Genomic DNA, 23,068 nt, shown 5'->3' with positions numbered 1-23,068 from the left:
CTAAATTTAAAACTTCCTGAACTTTAAATGGCTAGATCTAAAAAAGAACAACTAAAAAAACCCCAATTGACTATTTTTTTTAAAGCTCCCAAAGGGGAAAAAAACTTACCCAATAGAACAGGGGTCTCCAACCTTGGCAACTTTAAGACTTGTAGACTTCAACTCCCAGAATTCCTCAGCCAGGTTTGCTTTGCTGGCTGAGGAATTCTGGGAGTTGAAGTCCACAACTCCCTGCTTGCTTGATTGCAGGGAACTCAGCTGGGATCGTCAGAGCTGGGATCGACCGTCAGAGCTGGGACCGTCAGAGCCATGGTTCTGGCGATCCCAGCTGAGTTGCAGGGAACTCAGCTGGGATCGTCAGAGCTTGGATCGTCAGAGTAAAAGGGAAAAAACTTTTTTCCTTTTACATGGTTTCTGGCGATCCCAGCTAAGTTGCAGGGAACTCAGCTGGGATTGTCAGAGCTGGGATCGTCAGAGCTGGGATCGCCAGAGCCATTTAAGGCTCGTCAGAGCCTTTCGGGCTGGTCTGCCTGGTTACAGGAGAACGACACCCGGTGTATAAGACGACCCCCGACTTTTGAGAAGATGTTCATGTGTTAAAAAGTCGTCTTATACGCTGGAAAATACGGTAATATTAATTTATAGAGCAGTTTTCATCTTATGCATGCATATGCATAAATATGCAGAAATAGTAGGACATGTTATAAATACTGCAACTGTAACATGCTTCTATAAATATAGTTTGTTTTTATATTTTACCTATATAACATGTATCTAGTGATATTTATATTCTGTAACATTTGCTTATAGTCAAACATTATTGTAATTTTATTGTAATACTGTCTTACTGCGTTCTATATCAAAGTCTAAATCAGATTTGTAGAACAACAGTTGCCTTGTTGGGGCACAGGCCAAATGAAGAAGAAAGCCCAGAGTGAGCTTTGACATTAACTCCCAGTTAACCATCCAAGACTAACCAGGTTTATAAAAAATATGACCTCCTACAGTTGCTTTTGACCACCAGAGAGTCTGAATCCTGATGTACCCACTTATTCTGGTGGAATGCTTGTTTGTTTTTAAAGGAAACAAGTCAGAATTCATCTGAAAACTAATAGGGGATTTTTTTTTTAAAAAAATATTTTTGCAGCTCCAGTAGGCATTGTAGACCAGAGTCTGCTAAAGGACTTTTCTGTTGCTGCTGGTGAGAGGACCTTTGAAACAGCTGGACAGCACAAGTTTAAAGACGAGGAAGGCAGAGATGTGGATGGAGGCATTGCTAAAATGTCACAATTAGAAGATGGAAAGGTATGATTGCTGAAAACAGTCTTATTTTGTAGAAATAATATTAAATTGGAATGCTATCTAAGTTGTAGTAGTTTTATTGTAGCTTCAACTTCTATAGCTGTTTTTATAACTTAGAACCCTATGTAGGAGAAGGTGTGGACTCGTATACTGACTGACATAACGAGATCAGATCATGATCTGCCTCTTAGGGTTCAAAACCATTGAGTAACTGTTGGAATAGTAAATGTGTGTACTTTAATGATTAAACATTCACAATTCTAAATATTTAACTGCTTTGTAAGAGTGACTTAAAATCTGGAAATTTTTCAAGAAGCATTGTGTGTTCTTGTGCTGCCGTCTCCCCTTCTGCTAAAGCTTTGAATGTCTGTCTGTTTCCATTTACACTGCTCTTTACAGACAACAAAAAGCTGTTTGAGATTACATAATCCAAATGTTTGGATTGTATGTTGTTTAATTAGATAACAAATGGGGTTTTATAAATGTTTATACATTCATATCCTAACAGTACTGCTTATCCTATTTTTGAGTAAAAATTCTCACTAACAACTTTCTCCCTTCCCCCTTCTCCACGCTTTCTTTCTGCTTACAAATACACTTTTATATTATGGTCATGTCTGCATCTAAGATTAGACTTTCTCTACCACTATACTCCTCCCATTTCGCTTTTCTCCTCTCCCCCTTCACTCTGTATTTTATGCATTTATGCATCAGCTTTCACCTTTCATTCATTCCCTTTCATCCTGTTCCTCGAACTTAATTGATATTCATGAAATGCTTCTAAAACATGCTTTTAGATATTTTAGATTATAGTAACCTTAGGAAACCTGCATGGAGAGCAGGAACTCTCAGTCCTGTGGCTGAAAATCCAGAATGCAATAGAAATGAAGATAAATCATTTACCAGCTACTAGCTTGTAAGCCTTGGGAGGGGGGCATTTTTTTCTTCTTGCAATAGACAGAGAAGCTGATAAAATTACTGAAAATGAAGATGCTGTATCTACAGTATTTAGTTTGAGAAAATGGTTTTCTTTAGTTTCCATGCATGGTTTGATAAGGTTAGCTGTGTTGGATCTCCTAGTTTTACAGAAATGTACATCTCCTTCCTCCCACTTCGTGTTCAGCAGTATCTTTCTGGTACTTCTCTCTCATTTCTGTCTCTCTTTCGCATTATTTGTGTCATTTCTCCTTACTTTCTAATCAGTTCCTTATTCACTCACATTGTCCCTTCCTATCCTTCTGTTACTTTGCAACCTGGAGCCTAAAGCAACTTCTCTGAATGTTTTTAATGGCGCTACTCTAATAGACAAAGCAAAGGAAGAGAAGGTGTGTAACTTTGTTGCCTAATTGTCTTTTGTACATAAATTTGCTAATACATATTCAGAGGTAATCTGTATTTCTAGAATGAGGCCAAGGTGGCTGTGTGTTTAGTGCCATCTATTGATACATAATCATCTATATAAATTCTGCAGTATTAAAAAGTAGACAAATAGTATGGTTTACTTGACACTATTCTTAGAGAAGTTTTAGAACACAAGCTACATTAAGATGTTTCCTGGTATATTTAGGATCTCATAAATAAAAAATTGCACTGGCTACCAGATTTCAGAAATGCAATCTTAGGCTACTAGTGGGCCTCAGATTGCACACCCCTGAATTAAATAAACTCTTTTTACATTGAAGCTTTGCTTCATGCTTGTAGCAATCAAGTCCATACAAATCTATGCACTTAGGTGCTATTCTTATGGCATATCTCTTCCAAAATTGATTAGGTCAAGGCATTCCCAAAAATGAAACATACAACTTCTGAAACAAGCAATTAGTCTTTAGACATAATATTCTGTAAATTGTTAAGCATTCCTTAGTCATATGAAAAATAATTGAACTGATTTATTTTAATATGTGTTCTTTCCTCCCTATTTCTGTTAGATATTTCTGCCTCTTTCTTTTAGATACTAGTGTCTCATTTTGACAAATGCTCAAAAGGCTTTGTTCAAATGTAACAATAAGCAGTTGTGTATTATGATTAGAACAAGGCTTTATACAAGTTTGTGTGCTATCCCTTCCTCCAGCATAGATATAAGAGGAGGCTGGAAGCATTTATTTTCTCTCATAATAAACCACAATCTTAGTTAGGGTTTGCCAATACAAACCAACTTCAAAGCAAGTTCTGTGAAACTGTGTTGTACACAAACAATTTTTAAAACTGATTTGGGGAATTGTTCAACAAGGGTCACGGGTTAGTAATTCAATAGCTAATTCTGATTTTCTTTTTGTCACATCATGGCAAAGCTGCATTTGACTTTTGAAACTTTAGTCATGGCTTCCTAGTTTTCCAAAACTCTAGAAGCTTATTAGAATTTATTAAACCCATTGAAAAGCAAACTTGTTAGAACTTCTTAAACCTTTTGAAAAGCAGACTTATTAAATATACTTATATTTAATTAAATATTAATGAAACAAAAAATTAATCATGAATCCATCCTGTATTTCATCTTGTGTGCCACTCATATAAAATATAACTCTTGGGCCAGAAGAACTGAGAGAATAGTCTTGAATTCTGTATATAGTACATTTAAAGCAGGCCCTATTTTAGAACTATATTTCAATGCTAACCAGAATGTGAAACAATATTTTTGGGGGGCTTGGGGGAATTTAACTTTACTGAAGAGCACATAAATATATATCTCTTTGATATGGGCAAATGTTAAACATGCTAATCTTGCTGAAGATAACTTGTCATCAGTTGCATTTGGCATTATATTTGAATAATATTTCATAAGTGAAAGGGCCATACCTGTGCTATCTCTGCTCTGATGTTTACATTGGCCCCACTCCAACTTCTCCAACATGGGTCATACAAAATCAATAAATTCCTCAGAAGGCAATTAAACATTGTTAAACCTTCTGAATTTTTTTCTGGTTATAATTGCTCTACAAGTCTTTATTTAAAGTCTTGGATTTAAATTTTCTGTCCAGTGTTATCCTGAACAGACTCTAAATCAGTAAGATTAATTATCAGATTTTTAGAATACAAAATGCTATAGGTTAGCAAGAGATTCCAGATGCCCTCTTTTGATTGTGGCAAGGGGAGAAATGATTCAATGCTTAACAACAAACCATCCGTCGGTATTAATATGAGTGAGCTGTGTATTTGCGTATTTTCAGTCTCATTATTTATCTACTCCAGTAATGTCTTGTCTTACTGCTAATGCAGATCAATTGGACCTAAGGACTGCCAACCAGTTGTAAATAGTAATTTCCATTATTGGCTTATGCAAGAAGTAGGCAAAATGTTTCGCATTCAGAATGACTTGAAAACCCAATTATGAGAGGCAGATGATCTATTTCAACCATTTTGGAAATATATCCAGCACTTAAAATACTTTTAAAATTCAATGCAACAATGAGCTTCATGCTAAAAAAAATGGACAGCTACACCATGCTGAAGTAGTTTGAATTTGAAACATTTTGCACATATCTAGATAAATAGATATTAATAGTAATAGATAATAGATAAATAAGTATTGAAGATAAAATAATGTATTGAAAAGTATGATGGGTGGGAGAGCTGCAAGTTAAAATCTTAACCTGAGTTTGATATTATATATGTACCAAGATCTAATTTATCAATTTTATCTGGACTATGCTGTGTTCTTTGAATGATCTCTGTTGATATCAAACATTTTTAGCAAAACAAAGAAAATCCTGAAAGACCATTTTACTGAGCATAGACAGCAGACTTTATTCTAATTATATTATAATTAAAATAGCTTATTCAAACTCAGAAAGTTCAAAACTCAAAAACTTATTTTTTCAAACTATCCTGTTTTTACAACTCCTTTGAAGTTATGGAGAAAAATCTACTAATACAGAGTTCTGGCTGTAGAATGACAGAATTTCCATTTCAGCCATTGCTACTGTAGGTAGATGACTAGTGGTTTAATACACTTAGCTTCCTCTAATTCTCATTTTTTGTTGATCTCTGGGTGATTCCACTACATAGACGGAAATGGAAGAGGACGAAATTCACAAGAAGGTTGCTGACTGCATTATTAGTGTTTGAAGCTTCTATAGTTTATGTTTGCATGGTGCCCTTCTGTATTTAATTTCAAAGCCCTGTTTATTGAATTTTAAAGTACTTTTTTGGCCTTTTTGATGATTATGGGCTTTTTTTCCCCCCCTTGTTCTCTTTTATGTCTGTGTATGTGCTTTAATTTTACAGATTTATTCCTTGAGAGTAAATGGGGAAAATATTTATGTCAGACATAGCAATTTAATGTTGGAGGTCTGTATAATTAAAGGAGTTATTTTTGTTCTCATGGGCTGCTAGGCTGCACGAGATGGGAAATCACTTGCAGGCTGCTCTGGGCACAATGCATGAAATGCATGGAGATGTTCAACTTGAACATGCATGTTCTATTTTGGTAATTCTGTAAAATGAGCTACATTTTCAGCTGTTAAAAATACTCTGCAGTGGCAAGTGGAACATGGCCCTGTTTAGATGTTAAGAAATAGGTCTTTTTAGAAATGTCTATGACTTTCTAGAGGCACCACCCAGAACTTTCAATATGTTACAACACTTCCTATACCTGACTGGAAGTATAAGAATAGAGAAAATGTGGCTTTCAAGTTAGAACAGAAATTCTGAGTTCTCTTTCTAAGTTATTTGTGGGCAACATACCAAACTTTTTAAAGCATTGTAAGTTTAATTTTATAATACTATCAGTTAATTTTTGTGATACCAAGAGGTACCGATTGCCAAGGGTTTGAAGATGAAATTGTAGGTGTAGATTCTTTCGGCAAAATAATTTGTAAATTAAAAAAATGTATCATCCAGATGGGGCTATTTCCAATATTAAATTTAGGATATCTCAGAGATAGGTAGATATATAATGTATAGGCCTGTAGATTTACAGTAACCTTACTAACATGTTCTGTTGCTTTCTGGCAGCTTCTGATAATTTAATATATATTGGCGTAATTTTACCAAAACATTGTTGAGATTATTGCATAACATTGCATTGAACAAATCCAAGAAAAGTGCCTAATCTTAAAATTATTTTTTTTAAATATTATATTGAGACAAGTTGTGATAAATTCAAATTGTTTTCCATTTTTTAGATTCCCATTAAAATTTCTATTGTCCCCCAAAATTTTTCTATTTATATAGTTTATCTTGTCATAGATTGCTATGCTTGAATCATGTCAAATAAGATTTTTGTTTATACAAATAGCAGCACAAAGCGTCCAGTTTCCCCAAAACTGTGGGAAAATATTTTCTCTACTTGCTGTTTTAATGTTCTCTCTCAGCAGCATAATCCTGAATCTGTTTTTCTTTTTTCCTTAACATACATAGTATATTAGTTTTCTCAGTCTTCCCTACTATGTATCCTCTTAGCTTTATCACCACAAGGATAATATAAAAGAACAGAATGTTATTTCCCAGTTTAATTAAATTAATCAGTCCAATTCCTTACTATTTCATTTGTTTTATAAATTAATTTGCAGATTAATTGCAGAGTAGCTTTTGTCCCTCCCCTTTCATGTGTCATTAACAATGACATAACATTTAGAAGGAACTGCAGAAGTCAGGTTTATACTTGAAATAATTCATCTGAAAGCTCAATAGGTGGATGACAAAGTCATCTGTTTTCATTAAGCTATATTTTGTTCTATTAAAAAAGATAATAATGGAATTTTCTGCTTCCTCCTAGTAAATTCATTGGCAGACAAGGAAAGATTATGGTTCCTCCAGCAAATATTTCCAAATGAATTATTTTACTTTTTTTTTTATAGTGGATTGTATTCCTGCACATAAATGCAAATTCATTGATAAAGATCCTGTTGTAGCAAGAGCATATTCTGGCTCTTACTCTGATAGCTAAGCCAAGCTACTCTAATTCCCAGTCCCTTTCTTAGTGATGTATATGATGCATGCTTTGCTGATGTAAAAATGAATCGTCTGATTCTATAATTTATAACAAAGGCAATTATAATTACAAGGTAACACTTGTAAGAAAGCTTAGAATATGCAGATTCACTGCAGCAATTCATTTGTTGTGTAAACACCAGTTCCTCATAGTTGTAGAATTTATTTCGTTCTAGTAGGTAGCACAAAGCCTCTGGCAGCCACCTGCCCAAGTTACTGTGTTTTTGTCAGGTTCCAAAACCCAAGAAAGACATGCAGGGTTACTTTTAAGAGATTCTTGTATTGTTCCTCACATATAGGCATACATTTTCTCAACCAATTACTTGCTTTATTAAACCTTCTAAGGAAGACCTGCCGTGACCCTCTTTCTCTCAACCAAACTATCTTAACTTCACTGTATCTTGGTTCTCTAGAATGCAGCCCCTCGCTCCTGGGAATCCAGGCTACATTTCACCACAGTTTTGCAGCAGATTACATCATGATGCATAAAAACTTTAAAATATGCTAGTAGTACAGCAACACCAAATTTTTATTTTATTTGAAATATGTGTATTACATGATTTTCAACATTATAATGGAAATAAAAACAAGGTATTTATTTTCCTGAAAAAAGGTATAATGAATATTTTTTACCTGATAAACTGCTGTTATATTTTCATACATTAGGCACTTTTCATGGTGTTTTTTTAAAAATTGTCTTTGTTGTATGAATTCCCTGCTCTTTTTACATTACACATTGGTAGGAACTGGATAAGACTCAGGATGAATTACTGAAGCATCAGGCTAGCATTAGTGAACTCAAGCGCAATTTTATGGAATCCACTCCTGAGCCACGCCCCAATGAATGGGAAAAACGGCGTATCACACCTCTAACTCTACAAGCACAAGGGGTATGTCATTAAAGACCCTTGTCAGCATTCCATAATAAGCAATATGTATTATTTCATATTAATAAGAAAAATAAGAACCGTCTCTTCATTGCTAATGTGAGATTTATTTTCAGCTAATACTTATTAACTTTGTGTGCATGTTTTGCTTTGTTCACAAATTGTAAGGAAACCAGAGTTGAAGTTATTGGTCATAACTCATTAGAATAATAGTGCAGTTCTAATCATATTTTAAGTAACTTTGTTGGTTCACTGTTTACAATAAATGGCAATCTATCAGAAAAAGGAAACTACGGGAGAAGCATAATTTACAGCGTTTTCTCTCCATCTCACAAACTAATACGTTTAAAATTGCTGAAGAATGCAATGTAGTCAGAGTATCAGGGATTTATAATATTAGAAGATCTTGAAACATAATAGCATTAAGGGTATCTATGGAACTTTAGTATAATACCTTCGCTATTCAATTAGGGAACATAGTTAACAATTGAGTAGAAAATAAGAATACCAACTTAGAAGGGTACTTTGAAATACATATATTCTTTTAATAAGTTGGCATTTAGAGATTCTTGTTGGAGATTGGTATCAACTTGAGTATAGATTAGTGGAATTTGAATTTTGAACCAAATATTTTTATAGCATTTTTCTAATACAGTTTCAAACTGTGTGAACGTTGAAGTTCTGAAATTGTTGACTTTGGGGTTATCCTCTTGATTTGACCAGGACTTCATTATAAAATATATAAGCACTGGGAGACTTAGAGTTTTTTTGTCATTTTTCTGTAAAATATTAGTGCAATGTTATAAATTCATAAAATAAATTTGATATGTTTGTATAGTGTAAATGATATCCTATACATAGTGAGATCAGTCATTCATATCTTGAATATTCTGGGAAAAGTAGCATGTAGCTTCTCATGTAAGATAGCATATAAGTTTTTTAGCTAGTTGACAAGACACTGTTTTTCACTGTTGTGTCGGCATTTTGCTGGACATTCTTGTTTGACATTTCTGTGGATTTTGAATACAAAAATTGCATACATTTCAATGCCTGTGTTTCTGAGAGGTACTCTACTTGTGGGTTGACCCTTTGTAAAGCTCTTTGACTCTCTTCTTCCATGTTGATTTGGAAAAAAGAATACAAATTTCCCACAATGAATGTAAACTAAGAGCAATGGGAATATGCCTTCAGTGGAATAGGAATGGACTAAAGGGTCTACTGGTTGACAGAAGAGCACAAAGGAATGGTAAATGAGGCTGCCTACAATCTTTTATTCCTATACTTCTAAGCATCTGGGGCCTTGTTATCTGTTGTTATTACTGTACTTAATTGTTCAATGTCTTGTTTTTTCCCCCTCTAGCTGCAGATAGCAATTTCCTAAGTAGATATTCAATTTAAACTTTAACAAGCTATCCCCAGCACAGTGGCAGTTCTTTTAAGTTTGAAGAATACTTGTTTTTTCCCCCAAACTCAAAGTCCTTGATGAACTATCTTTGGTATTCTGAACAGCATTTTCATCCACTATTGCCTAGCACAGCATATGTGATAGAATATATGTGATGGAATAATTTTGCAAAAATTACATAAACTCCAGTAATCTGGATTTCCTTAATAATAATGTTCTATATTTCTTCATCTGGGTACATACCAAATTACTGAGCAGAAAGTGAATATAATTCTAATGTTGTAGTAGTTCATTTAATGGCACCCATTTAATGAGATAACTATACTAGTGTTAGCCTTCATATACATTTTCATTCACATAGGCTAGAATTTATTTGTAGTATTAAAATGTGTCATATTTAAACAGATTTACTTAGTTTACCTAAAATCTATAAAGTTTACAAACTGAAGGATCTGCTTCTAATTCACTCTTTTCTTTTTCTTGTCTTTTACTCTATGCACATGAATGTTATATGTTATATGTAGTTGGACAATGTTCCTATTTCAGTTTCTTATGCTACATCTTGTCTATCTCTTAGTTCTGGTTTCAGTATCGTTTTTAAAATCTTAATCTATGTAGTTTTAATGTTTTAATATGTTCATTATTTTTTACTTGTAGGCCTCCCAGAGTTACCTTATAGGGAAGATGGACAGCATAAAATTTTAATAAATAAATAAATAACACATTTGATCAATCTTATTCCTGAATTTTATCATTGCTATTGCTATAAAGTCTCTCTCTGTGTGTGTGTGTGTGTGTGAGAGAGAGAGAGAGAGATAGAGAGAGAGAGACTAATTGCATGCATGCACACACACACACACACACACACAAACACAAATAAATGGGGCATATTAAAGTGAGGCAACATCAGTAATTATTTCATACTGCTTTTGCCTATTTGAAAGCACAGGATCTTTTCAGGAAAAGTAAATATTACAATAACCTGTTAGAGCAATGTTAAGATGCTGTAATATAATCTTGATCAAGATATACTTTAATTTTAAACATATCACTATTAGACATACTGAGAAATTTTGGTGTATGGCAAATATACTAAGTTTAATCAATAAATGTAAATGTAGACCTTTTCCAGCCTTAAGAAAATGAAGTTAAAGCTTTACAAAAGAAGTTATATGTTTTGTAGTACTTAAATATTTTTTTAAAGAAAATTGTGGTTTTACCCCCCTCCCCTTCAGAAACTGTAATTCTTTCTTTCAAGGACTATCCAAATATCTTAAGGTACTTTTTTTGCTGTACTTTGAAACAGACTACAGTTGTTTGATAAATGCTCCTATTTGATCCAACTTGTTCTTTTATATATGCAAATCTTTTTATTCAAAAATAATTAAAGAGACTATCAAAACTTAGCATTAGTTCAACTGTATTCGTGTTACAAACTAACTCCAGCTTACTGTCCATCTTCCATATTGAGGTGTTGTACATATATGCAAAATGGTAAAAATTTTAAGTAAAACTGCAGAAGTAAGCAAAATAAAATCATTTGGTTCATATTGATTATGCAAGTTTATTACACACATTCATTGTTGAACCTACTGTAGTATTAATATTACAATGAGAGTAAATTTATTAAACAAATTCAACTAATAGATGGGGGGAATTGAAAATGTGATCAAATTTTAATGGACATGCCATGTCAGGGTGCTTTGGTTTGAAATTTATAGTTTTAAAAATAGAAGAGGATTAAAAGCAATGGCAAATATTGAATTAACTTTAAAATATATTTTTGTATAGAAGTAAAATAATTTCTATCTTTAGGAAAACACATTTGAATATACCATTCTATGTATTTCTCTTCTTGCATGATCTTTCCCTTTTATTTCCGTTTCTTTGTCTTTTTCTTTCTTTCAGCTGACTTCTGTCTTCTAGTGTTAATTTGTTGATTTCCACTTTCTAACTTGTCTAGAGCCTAGAAGAGGAGATAGCATCCATTTTATTTAGTAAAGAGGGGTTTTCCACTAGCATGAAATCTGCCTTCACTTCAGCTTTCTCGTGGACAGCAGAGGGCGCTGTTGGGAAAGATAATGTACCTTCTGAAAAACACTCTGCCTCATCCATCTCTCAGCTATTACCTGAGGTGCTCTTACACATTTCCTTTTCCCAAATCAAAACATAGAGTTGTGGATGGGTGGATGGGCAATTTTTAACATGTCAGATAAATGCTTATGTCCAATAAATTCAATGTCCTATCATATTTTAAAAGATATGTAAGCTGAAATTACTTTGAAAAGCTTAAATGTTCAATGGGAACCAAAATATGCTGAATACATTTGCATGGTGGGCTTTTTCCATCAGTGCTATTTCAGAGTTACCTCCCCAAATGCCTTGAGAATAGATGACTAGACAACAGGCACTTACATTTTTTTTTTAAAAAAAAAATCTAATGAAATATTAAATGCAATATGTTTTGTAGAGCAAAGAATAGTAATGTAAAATATTTTACCAGAAATCTGTTTCTTGGAGGTAGATCTTAAAAATTCTTTTTCACTATTTGTGTGTATACATAGATATAAACACACACATATAATGCCTTGAAAAAACCCATAAACGTCAACTATATCAAACTTTATACTTGTTAAAACCAAAATTCCCTATTATGTCACACATGCTGTGCTAGATTGAACAAAAATGCAATTTTTCTATTTGCTCATATCTCTATATCATTTAGCTTTTAAGCTCTGTTAACTAATTTGTCTATACCGTATGACCTGTGGCATAGGTCATAAAAGATGTTTATGTTAACAATTAATGTCAGTTTCTGTATAGCAGGAAATCATTATTATGTTCTAGTCATATTGCTTTATGCTTCTATTATTAAATAAATTTCACCTGATGCAGTATTGTTATGGACAAATTTCACATTTCTTTAGAGCTACATTAGCTCTATAGTTTCTACATTATATTAATTTAGGAAATCTTGTTACTTTCACTGAAATATGAATATTTTGGTAGTTGTAGCAACATAGTCAGAAGTCCCTATCAGTTAACTAGAAACTAATACTGTGTGTACATGTATGAAATTTATGAACAATTCTTTGATTTGACTGAATGAAGTCTGTACTGGTTAGCATTAGCTTGGATGGTTTGGCTTTTGTTATTTATGAGAGAAATAGTATTTTAATACCACTATTTGAGTGTGTGTGTGTGTGAGAGAGAGAGAGAGAGAGAGAGGGAGAGGGAGAGAGAGAGAGAGAGATATTTTATATTGGTGTTTAACATAACCCATAATGAAGCCCTGGCAGAATCAACAGCCCAAGTTTTTTTATATATATTTTCAATGTTCTTGTTTGTGATCTAACGAAGTTGCCCCATAAATGTATGAATGTATAGTCAGCCCCTCTGTGCTGTTGTAAAATGTAAAGGCAGATGTTTGTGTCAGTTGAGTGTAAAATGTATTTATATCTCTTCCAATTGCTTTTTTGTTTCACAGAAATTTACTTTCCAAACAGAAGAACCTTCCATTGGAACCAGCAGGACTATTAAGGTTCTAATATATTGCCATAGTCCATTGAGCTTTTACATTTCAAAATCTTCTTTTGTCTTTTCTTTGTTTGTTATTGTGTTTTTTTCATTTAACAATTGCAAGTCATCTTTGCTCTTCATATGACCTGACCCACCTATCCTTTAGTTTTATGTTCGTTATTTTGTTTATTCATGTGTTCTACTTTTTGTTTTTTCTCACCCATTTGTTTTGTGCAGAGTTCACATGAGACTCTGGACATAGTGGAGAAGAAACAGGCAGAGGTTGGGATAGCAGAGACAATAGTCACAGATGATACCAACAGGGGGAAAATGCCATTTGTCTGTGGTGGTGGGGAAAGTCAGAAGATGGAACATCTAGCAAAAAAAGACTCTTCATCACTGTCATCCAATAGCAGCAGTAGTGAAAGTGAAGATGAAGTAGGAGAGTATCAGCCACACCAGCAGATTATACAAGATACTATAAAAGAAGAATTGGAAGAAAATGAAACTACCAAAGAGGAAGAACAGAGCTCAACAGCAGAAGTTTGTGTTAAATTTTCAGAAGAAGTCAATCCAATTCAAACAGCAATTGAGCACAAGCAGTTGACTGAAGCTCTGGTCCAAACAAATGAAGCTTCCATAAACACATCAGAAAAGTTAAGAAGATTGGATGATGAAGACCTGAAAGAAGAAAAGGAGGAAGATCTACCCAAACTAAATGGAGAAGCATTGCATATTGACATTGATGTTTCACCACAATTAATTTGTTGCTCAGAGGTAAATGGTAGAAGAGGAAGTGACCCAGAGGTGTCTTCATCATAGGGTCAAATATTTCTGCCTTTCTTCTTCTCTATCTTATTCAGATTTCATAATATTGCAGATTGGGCGAGTCAAATTTTTCATTTCTCTCAGAAGGAATTTGTTTGGGATTATATCATCTTTTTTTTCTCTTTTTTTAAGTTTCTCGTGTTCCTCTTCTGTTTGCATGCTTTATGAGTCTTCAAACATTTAGTTGATTGATCTTTCATGACAAAATATGAAGCTTTATAAGGTGTATGGCAAAAACAGCCAGCATGTTTAATATGATATTTATCTCTTAAAACACAAAATTTTCTAAACATTTGTGAAAAGTTACTGTTTAAAGCTTGGCACAATGTCACTTCACTCGTACATGGATATTTGTGCTTCATAAAGCATCATTGATGTGATAATTATCAGATTATTGCTGTTTGCATTTACACTTCTCATTATTTTATATCATTTAGCAGATCCGTAATGACTTTATTACAATAGGTGATAAATCAAAGTTTTCTGAGTCCAAAATATACAGTCAAATTATAGTGAATGATAGGGAGTAAAACAACTTAAAGTATCGTATTACACATAATAGGTGTAGTGAGCATTCTTGTCAAAAAAACAATAGTGCCAATCGGCTAAATCTGAGTATATGGAGGTGCAGGGATTAAGCAGCATAGATTCATAACTGAATGTCATCTTTAGTAGATTTTACTTGACCATCCCTGGTCAGGCATTACTGGTATATTGAAAAGCCAAACAATGCCTGATTTATTCTGTTCTTCATTCTTGTTTAAGGTATTTTTGGAGTTACATATTTAAAGAACTTGGACATATTTTTTCCTTAATAAGCTAACATTATCCATTAATATAGAATGGAATATCTACTAATATAGTTTGAAAATGTTTTATAGGTAGGTTATTGATACTATTGTTTGTCCGGATTGTGCACCTGGTGTTAAGATTTGACTTTTAAAAATAGAAGATATCTTTACAATAACCATTATTTTCTCATGTCAAGCTTGGTTGTAGTCTATATGCTGTATACTTCACTGTTTCATGACTTTTGAATATAGCCTTCTGTATTTTCTGAACACTAGCCTCCACTTATTAAAACTGAGATGGTGACGATTTCAGATGCTTCACAAAGAACTGAAATATCCACCAAAGAAGTCCCAATTGTTCAGACAGAGACTAAAACAATCACCTATGAATCTCCTCAGGTACAGATATTTAAATTAAAATAGCTACATTTAATGAATGCTGCCTATCTAGATAAGAATTTAAGAAGATAGAAATCACAACAGTTGTGATTACAACAGTCATGGCTTTCTTTCCATATACTTCCCAAATGTTTGAGAGAAATAATTGCTTTTTATCCTATATAGATGACAGAATAAGTTATATCACATTTACTGATTTCTTCCATACACTGTGCATTAGCCTGTCTAAACAAATCGGGATGCCTAGTACATTTGCAACATTACTGTCCTGTTTGTAAGCCCTGTCACCAGCCTATCTTTACATTACATTACTCGCTATAAGCGCTTCCCTCTTCGTATATCCCCAGCACAAGACATATTTGTTCTGTTCCTTGATAAATTGAACTCTTCTATAGAATCATTCCTCCTCAAGTTCCTGCTATGCTGCCTCATAGTGGTGGTAGTGGTAGTGGTGGGATGTGCCTGAAAAAACATGCACAAAAAATGTCCAGAGTGTATGCCAGGAGTATCTGTTGACGGTATTTTGGAGTATTTGTGTTGTTCAATGACACTGATGAATTCAAGTCTTCGGGATAGCTAATCATTGATTTTACCTAACAGGAAATAATACCTGAATTCTCTGCAAAGAGAACTATTGAGCAATCATGAAATAGAAGAAGCACAAACATGGGAAAGCTCAACATAATGAAAGATGAAATAAATCAACTACACATTGATATCTTAGGCCTCACAAATTGAAAAGGATTGGAATTGGATATTTTTCTGTCAGAAAATCATACTGTTTACTACTCAGGTCACAAAGAAGAAATGGCATTGCTTTCATAATCAGGATATAAGCAGACACTGTGCTTGAATGCAGTCTAGTTGATGAGAGGCAGCATTTGATTTCTTACCAGACTGATTCTGCTTTAAAAAATCATAAATTTGTGTTTTTATTTAATTTTTAATCAGTGTGCTTTTCTTGCCTATGTAGTTTGATGATGGTGGTGATGCTGGTATGTTGTTGAGTGCGCAGACAATCACATCAGAATCGGTCTCTACTACCACAACTACACATATTACTAAGGTAGGAGAAAAGAAATAATTTAAGAGTGTTGAAGTTTTTTGTCACTCAGTTTTTTTTCTGAGTCTCTGAGCTTTATAATTCTGGTTTATATGAACAAGTTTAATTGCTTCTATTTGATTCCTCCTGCTTTGGGGGCATCTAAGTTCGTAATGGTCCTTGTTCTTTTCCTAACTGGAGTTGGAAGCCATATTTGCATTTTCATGTAAATAAAGCATCAAATTTGCTTTAATATGCTATTATAAGAGAATGCATGAAGCCAGTAATCATTTACATAAGCATTTTTGCTCACTGTGATACGTTTATGCTTCCATAAAGAATATTTATTTTAATAGTAATTGGCTTGGTTAGAGATGGGTTGTGTAGTTGGCTTCTCATGCATGAATACTAGTTTTGGAAGATTCTTTATAGTTTTGTATGTTACTGTATGCTAAGAAACATAGTTCTTGCTAAGGCGTTTCCTTTTTTTAGTATTTTAGCAAATATTTCTATAGATACTGCACAACAAAAGTAACATACAAAATAATATATTAACTTAATAAAAGTATGGACCTGTGTCAGAAATAAAAAGTGAAATAATATTTAATGAGCAACAGAGCAAGTTGATTGTATCACACTCATATCAGAAGCACCATGGCACTTGTGGGGTTGAAAGAATTAACCAATGACATCAGCTTTGCCTGGAGGATGCCCAGTTGGAGGCTTTCCTGTCCCTGGCAGGAGCTGGAGGGAAGGACAGGAGCTCATCTGCCCCACAACAGCACTCGGGTCTTGAACTCATGCTTGCTAACCTCCAACCCAGTCTCCTAGTCATGTGAGCCGCCATGCTCCTATAGATTAGTTGATAAAAATTCTGTAAAAGTTGCAGCCAATCAAGAATTTACAGAAGAGTATTCCAAAAGCTCTGCAACGATGGAACTTTGCTGACTATCTTAAAGTAGAGTAGATTATTTTTTTTGCCTCCCCCGTCCCCAACTATTTTACTGTTTCTGAACTTTCTAGGAAATGTTAATTTCCAAATAACTTAATAAAAACTAGGCAACTGGTAGAAAAAAAGCTCTTTCTAATCTGGCATAGGGAATGGTATATATAGCTCAAGAGCCCAATCTGTCCCTCTTTTATGGGTTTCCATCTCAGAAAGGGTTTCAAGCTCACCTTTGAACAGAATTCCCCTTCCCTCCTCTGTCCTTGATAAAAATATGAATCAAATGAAGCCAGTGATCAAACAAATAGCCACAAGTTGATGGGATGGCGGCAAAAACCTATTTTTATCTCTTCATCTATGAGGCCTATTTTTATTTGGCTAGTGAAGACAGAAGTGTTGGATGCCCTGATTTTGGCACAATTAAATTTTCTAGGCAAGAACTATTTTAATTCACATTTTTAATTCTGCTTTTTAAATGATAGGCTGGTAAAATATCAAAATGGTTCCAAACCCTTTTTCACCTGGACATTTTAACATACCATTAACAGTTCTGTAGCCATCTTTTTCCCTAATATTCAGAGGAGGGTGTGGTGAAGAGAGGTTAGGAATGACTGCAGTTATCAATAAAATGCACTTGTAGCAGAAACAGTTTTAGATAGCAGGAATATTAATCTAGAAGTGACAATGCATTAACTTTACTCCCAACGGCATTTGAAGTGTGTGTTGTAGCTCTTCTAATTTTGCACAGATAGATTGCTGTTAAATATCTTTTTCATTGCAATATTTGTCAAGTAAATTCACAGCTTTATAGCATTAAATAAACCTTTTCTGGTGAAACCTGTAGATGGTAAAAGATGGTGTGTCAGAAACCAGAATCGAAAAGCGTATTGTTATCACGGGAGATGCAGATCTTGATCATGATCAGGTGAGACAAAATGAATGCTTATAATGAAGGAATTATATATGGAGGAAAGGAAGATTTAAGAATACATATAAGGTATAAGAATTGGAATTTATGATAACATGAACAATAGTTAAAATATTTAACTTGCAAAATGCTTTGTTTACAAAAATATTGATTATTGTAGATAAAAGAAAAACAAAAAAAAATAATGAATGTTCATTAAACTCATAGCATGTCCTTATTAAACTCTTCATAAATAAATGTAACCAGGATTTAATTTTAACTTCTTCATGGTAATGTATCAAGGCCTCCAAATAAATTTAATCTGAGATTTGGATGTGACAAATTCAATCTCTTCTTGAAGCTTGAAATGAAATGGCAGAACTGCTTAGCATTAGATCTGAGGGATATCCTTCCCAACACATGCTCAGTATGGCTGGGGAATTTGAAAAAGTCAGACATGTTTGTTTTAATAACATTTAAAATTATCATCTCTATTTAGGAGTCTATAAAATTATGACATTGTAAAGTAATTTTACCGTTGGACCTATGCATTTGTATGAATTTAATCCATAAATGTTTAGAGTGTGTGTGTGTGTGTGTGTGGTGTGTGTGTGTGTGTGTGTGTAAAATACATGGGTGCTTTTTTCAGTAGTATGCCGGTCATTGTTTCTGGGATAGACCTTTAAATAGGAATCATTATTTATACAGTTGTATTCTTTTTGTTTCCATGCATTTTGAAAAATTTATTGCTAAAGAAATGTCAGGCAGAGAAAAAAAAAATATCCATCCGTATATTTCTTTGAGCTGTTCCTTAGGGTTTGTTTTTGCATTTTTTTCAGCTGAAGTTTAGGGTAACTATATATAGAAAGTAGTTATTAATCTTGGCTTAGGGTTAGGGTTTATGTGGAGATTGCTGACCTTTTCCACACCAATAAGTAAAATTTTAGAGTCAAATTATTGTCTAGTGTTCTGGAACACATTTTCCAAATTCTGCAGTTTACCACATTAGCACAAATTGGAGAAAGAAGGACAAAATTATAGAGTAGAAATGATGAACAAGAAAAAAACATTTAACTCTTCCAATTGCCATTTGTTTGCTAAACTGTATTTCATTAGTCTGAGATTGTAGATCAGCTCAAGTAGGAAAAACAGGGTAAACATTAGAACAAGGCATATTGGAAAGTACAATTTTTAATACTTTAAAACATTTGATATCATTCAGCAAATTTATAAATGTACTGTATTTATAGCTTTCAATATAACACTTTAAAAGTTTTTTTTGTTCTACAGTTGGTTGTTTTATTACGGGAATGATATGCTTAGTTTAATATTTAATTTAAATTGTTCCAGGAAGATAAGCATTAAAGCTTTGCTAGCCATTACACATTAAACTCTGTTAACTTTAATTTGCCATATAATTAGTCCATTTTTCTGGCATTGCAGGCATTGGCACAAGCCATTAAGGAAGCCAAAGAGCAGCACCCTGACATGTCTGTAACAAGAGTAGTGGTGCATAAGGAGAGTGAACTTGAAGAGGAAGGCCATTAAGGTATGAATCTTCAGCCCATAATGTATACAGAAATCGTTGATATAACAGTTGTAGGAAAAATTCTTCATAACCGCTTTAGAAATGCTGATTGTTGATACCAGCCATATGAAAACCTCAACTTGCATACTCCTTATGGTAGGTAAATGGATCTTCTGATTTTGCAGTGATTGTATTTTTCCTTTAAAAAAAAAAAAAAAAGAATGGTTCAGGAAACGCATACAGGAGAGAAAAAGGGAAAAGGTATGGAGGCAGTTTGCAGTATCAAAACATGGAGAAATGGCAAAAAAAACCCTGTCTATTGAGAATACTATCAAAATATTTGATGCCACCTAGTGGTATATTAAATATTTGTCCATGAAGATATCATGCAATCTTCTGTTCCAACTTATAGTATTTTTTGTTTTCTTTATCCAGGAAGATTTAAATCCTACTTAAACTATATATATATATGTGTGTGTGTGTGTGTGTATCATAGACACATTATATATATCATAATACTTTGTGTGTTTACTCCAGCATTCACAGCAACAAAGAAAATGTAAAAATGTAAAAATAATCAGTTTAAAATGATCATTAGAATAATCAACAAACTTCTGATGAAAGAATCATGTTTTTACCATCGTCCTAAATAACACAGCTCTTAGAAAGCATTATCCTTCATGTGAAAGCCACACAGGCCTTTTTAATAATAACTAGGCAGGTTTTCCTGTGTATGACTATTTATCACACAGCTCGTAAACTTTTGGAACTAACCTTCAGATGGTATTCAACATTTAAAAAAAAAAAATCCAATGTGTGGTAAGAAAGTTTTGCATTATTAGAGTCAACAACATGCCTTTTTTAAATGGCATGTAAATGCTTTAAGTGAATTAATAATATGGATTTTCAAATAATTTTGACATATCAAATTGAATATTCATAAGCTAGAACAGTATAAGAACAGTATACTGTATTCCAGCGTTACCAGTGATCTTGATGGAAACGTGGAGCTTTATGCTAACTTTGTGTTTTCTAAATTGCAAGCCTTGAATTTTAATGTAGATAATACTAAAAAAAAATATTACCAATTTTCTGCATAACAGAGGCAAAGCATTACCTCTTGCATCCTATTCTGATTATTGACTTTACTATAAATTAAGTAGTAAAAAGCTCTTGATCCTGCCTTGAAGTCACAACTATATTTGGATGTCAGGGAAGTATCCATTATATTCCTGTCCTTAGAATTGTGGATTAGTATGACAGCACCTTGAGAGATTCCCAGATTTCAAAGCAATTTGTGGTCTAGATTGGCAGAAATCAAGTCTCTCTGTTCCCACCACAGCTTTTCCAAAATTACCCAGATGTGGAAAGAGGTAGTAACATGTAATACCTGACTTTGTCTCTGACTTTAAGCCAGGCAGAACTGGGCATGCCTACCTTAAAAATTATGTTATACCTAGTGATTTTAATTTTCATATCCTATATTCTATTTTGCGATACATTGGTGATGAGAGGAAATTTACCATTTGACTAGTGGTTGCTTTAGTAACTTGAGGCCAGATTGGCAGCAAATAATTTTAAAAATAAATAAAACAAACAGGAGATATTTCCAAAAGTAGGAGTTATCTAAAGAGGACTTTTAACAATAGATGGGTTTTAGGTTCTACACTCTTAAGTATAATACTGCTATTTTTAATTATAGAATAAAGTAGCAGGTTCTGTCCATCTCCAGTTCAATGGTGGTTGGACCAATTATAGTCCGAAATTTATTGGAAAAATATTGCATGAGGCCTTGGAAAGGAAAACTGTTTTTAAAAGAGGAAAAAAGGCAATTTAGTAAAAAATGTTTTAATATAGTTTAAGATTTATAACAATAATTGTATTAAATTGCTTGCTTCTTTAGATTTCTGAAGAATGCTTTGAGACTATGAAGAACTTAAATAATTCCAAGTTGATATCCCAGCCAGTCTTTCACTGAATTCACCAAGCCTCACCACAGGGACCAAACTTCTCTAGACCGAATTACCAACCTTACAGTTTTTAATGTATGTCTTTGTTTTTATAACTGATTTTTAACATTCTTGGATTTTTTTTTAAATGAGGTATAGAGAATTTTTTTTGTGTTCAATTCCCGGCTATTTTTGTATAACTGATTTCTTGTTTGCATGAAAGTAAGCAAAAATATTTAGAAAGCACTGTTTACTTAAGCAATTTTAATATGCAGGGAAAAGGAACCCTGACTAATTTAGATATAGACTTTTCAAAAATGTCTCAAAGACTTAACTGGAAAAATTTTACTTTTTCAGATAAATATCAAACAATACAAGAAAAATATTCTTTTTATTAAAAAATACAAAATGTTCTTATAGCTTGGCAGGGAAAGTAAACTGAAAATCTGTATGATTTTATATAGATTCCTATATAAAAAAAATTGTTTATTCTGATGATCTCCTATTTTTTGAGGGAACTGGTGCTGATATCATATAGAAGCGATGTTTTAGTTATAAAAAAAAATATTTCTACTGACCAACCACTGTTCAAGTAGCCTTTTGTTTGCACTTCACTGTCCTCAGCCAGTCCCTTCAGAGAGAGACCTATAGGGGTCTGCAACATTCCACAGTTGGAAGGACTTTGCTCTGTCCTTCCAGCAAATTTAGGCAGCTTAAAACTTAACGCTTTCCTCTTAGTATGCTAAATGTCAGATACTCCCATTATATAAATGTATCTGCAGAAAAAGGTTGCTTTGCCTAAAAAAACCAGGGCTGGCAGCGCTTCTGATCCAAATGCAGAAAGTGTTTCAGAGCACACACTGAAAGCAGCATGCAGAATATCTCTCTGCAACTCCTTAACAAAGCAAGATTTTTCCATAGGTTTGTCTGTATGATCCCAGGAATAGACATATCTCACTTAAAGAGTTGCAGTCCAGCACCATAGACGGTCTCTCTCTCGGACTCTTTGAAGTGCCTTTTTGTCTTTGAATCTTAAGTGCTGCCCAGCCCTAATAAAAACTCATTAACTCCTGTTATAACTGACATTTGTTGAGCAGTTATTGTTTAAGTAGCTTGCCTAATAATAGGAACAGGTTTTGAGAACCAGAAGGAACCAAGGGTATGGCCTTAGGCCCATTATCAGTGGTGCCTGCTACTGAGGAGGTCTCTATGAAAACCTGTTGACTATATCCATTTTTCTCCATTGTTCACCATATGAACTGTATAGTTAAGATGCCATATTAAATTTATAGCAGCTTGAAGTTGTATTAAGTGATATTTTGCTTGCATAATACTGTTATAAAATAAAGTTTCTTTATTCTCTAAATGTTTCTCTGCTTTTAATATTTGACATTAAAAATAATGTAAACCTATCAACATAACTTAGTGTTGATGTTGTGTTGGGATTAAAAAAAAACTTCATAGGAACATATTCTTACATACTTAAATACATATCTCAAGTGCTTTGCTTTTGTCCTTTCTAATATTTAGAGAAAATAATTTTCTGACTCTCAGAGGATCACTTAAAAGTGGGAAAATGGAGTTGTGGCCCACTCTATCGCCTTTGTGGCTCTTGTCAGTTTTTCCAAAAACCA

General features: G+C 33.5%; 1 protein-coding gene across 24 annotated transcripts in view; it reads left to right on the top strand.

Moving 5' to 3' along the window:
- The window catches only part of EPB41L2 (erythrocyte membrane protein band 4.1 like 2), an 85,873-nt gene extending 63,073 nt beyond the window's left edge, over positions 1–22,800 (top strand). For 3 of the 24 annotated variants that reach the window (XM_087886993.1, XM_087886997.1, XM_087887001.1), the window contains exons 12-22: positions 1,148–1,305; positions 2,562–2,627; positions 5,308–5,340; positions 7,977–8,123; positions 13,013–13,066; positions 13,282–13,821; positions 14,940–15,062; positions 16,036–16,128; positions 17,895–17,975; positions 19,401–19,506; positions 21,389–22,800. In XM_087886993.1, the coding sequence (XP_087743119.1) occupies positions 1,148–1,305; positions 2,562–2,627; positions 5,308–5,340; positions 7,977–8,123; positions 13,013–13,066; positions 13,282–13,821; positions 14,940–15,062; positions 16,036–16,128; positions 17,895–17,975; positions 19,401–19,505 (1,400 nt within the window). In that variant the 3' untranslated portion in view covers position 19,506; positions 21,389–22,800. Of the gene's footprint in view, positions 1–1,147; positions 1,306–2,561; positions 2,628–5,307; positions 5,341–5,526; positions 5,590–7,976; positions 8,124–13,012; positions 13,067–13,281; positions 13,822–14,939; positions 15,063–16,035; positions 16,129–17,894; positions 17,976–19,400; positions 19,507–21,388 lie in introns of all 24 variants that reach the window. The other 21 variants (XM_087887029.1, XM_087887031.1, XM_087887032.1 and 18 more) reach the window with 11 other exon arrangements.
- Positions 22,801–23,068: the final 268 nt, after the last annotated feature.

The sequence above is a fragment of the Pantherophis guttatus genome, chromosome 1 (genome assembly GCF_059756535.1).
Source record: "Pantherophis guttatus breed Tessera chromosome 1, ASM5975653v1, whole genome shotgun sequence".
In the NCBI taxonomy this organism is placed as follows: Eukaryota; Metazoa; Chordata; class Lepidosauria; order Squamata; family Colubridae; genus Pantherophis; species Pantherophis guttatus.
Note: the sequence above shows the minus strand (reverse complement) of the source record. Positions and strands in the feature narration are given on the sequence as shown.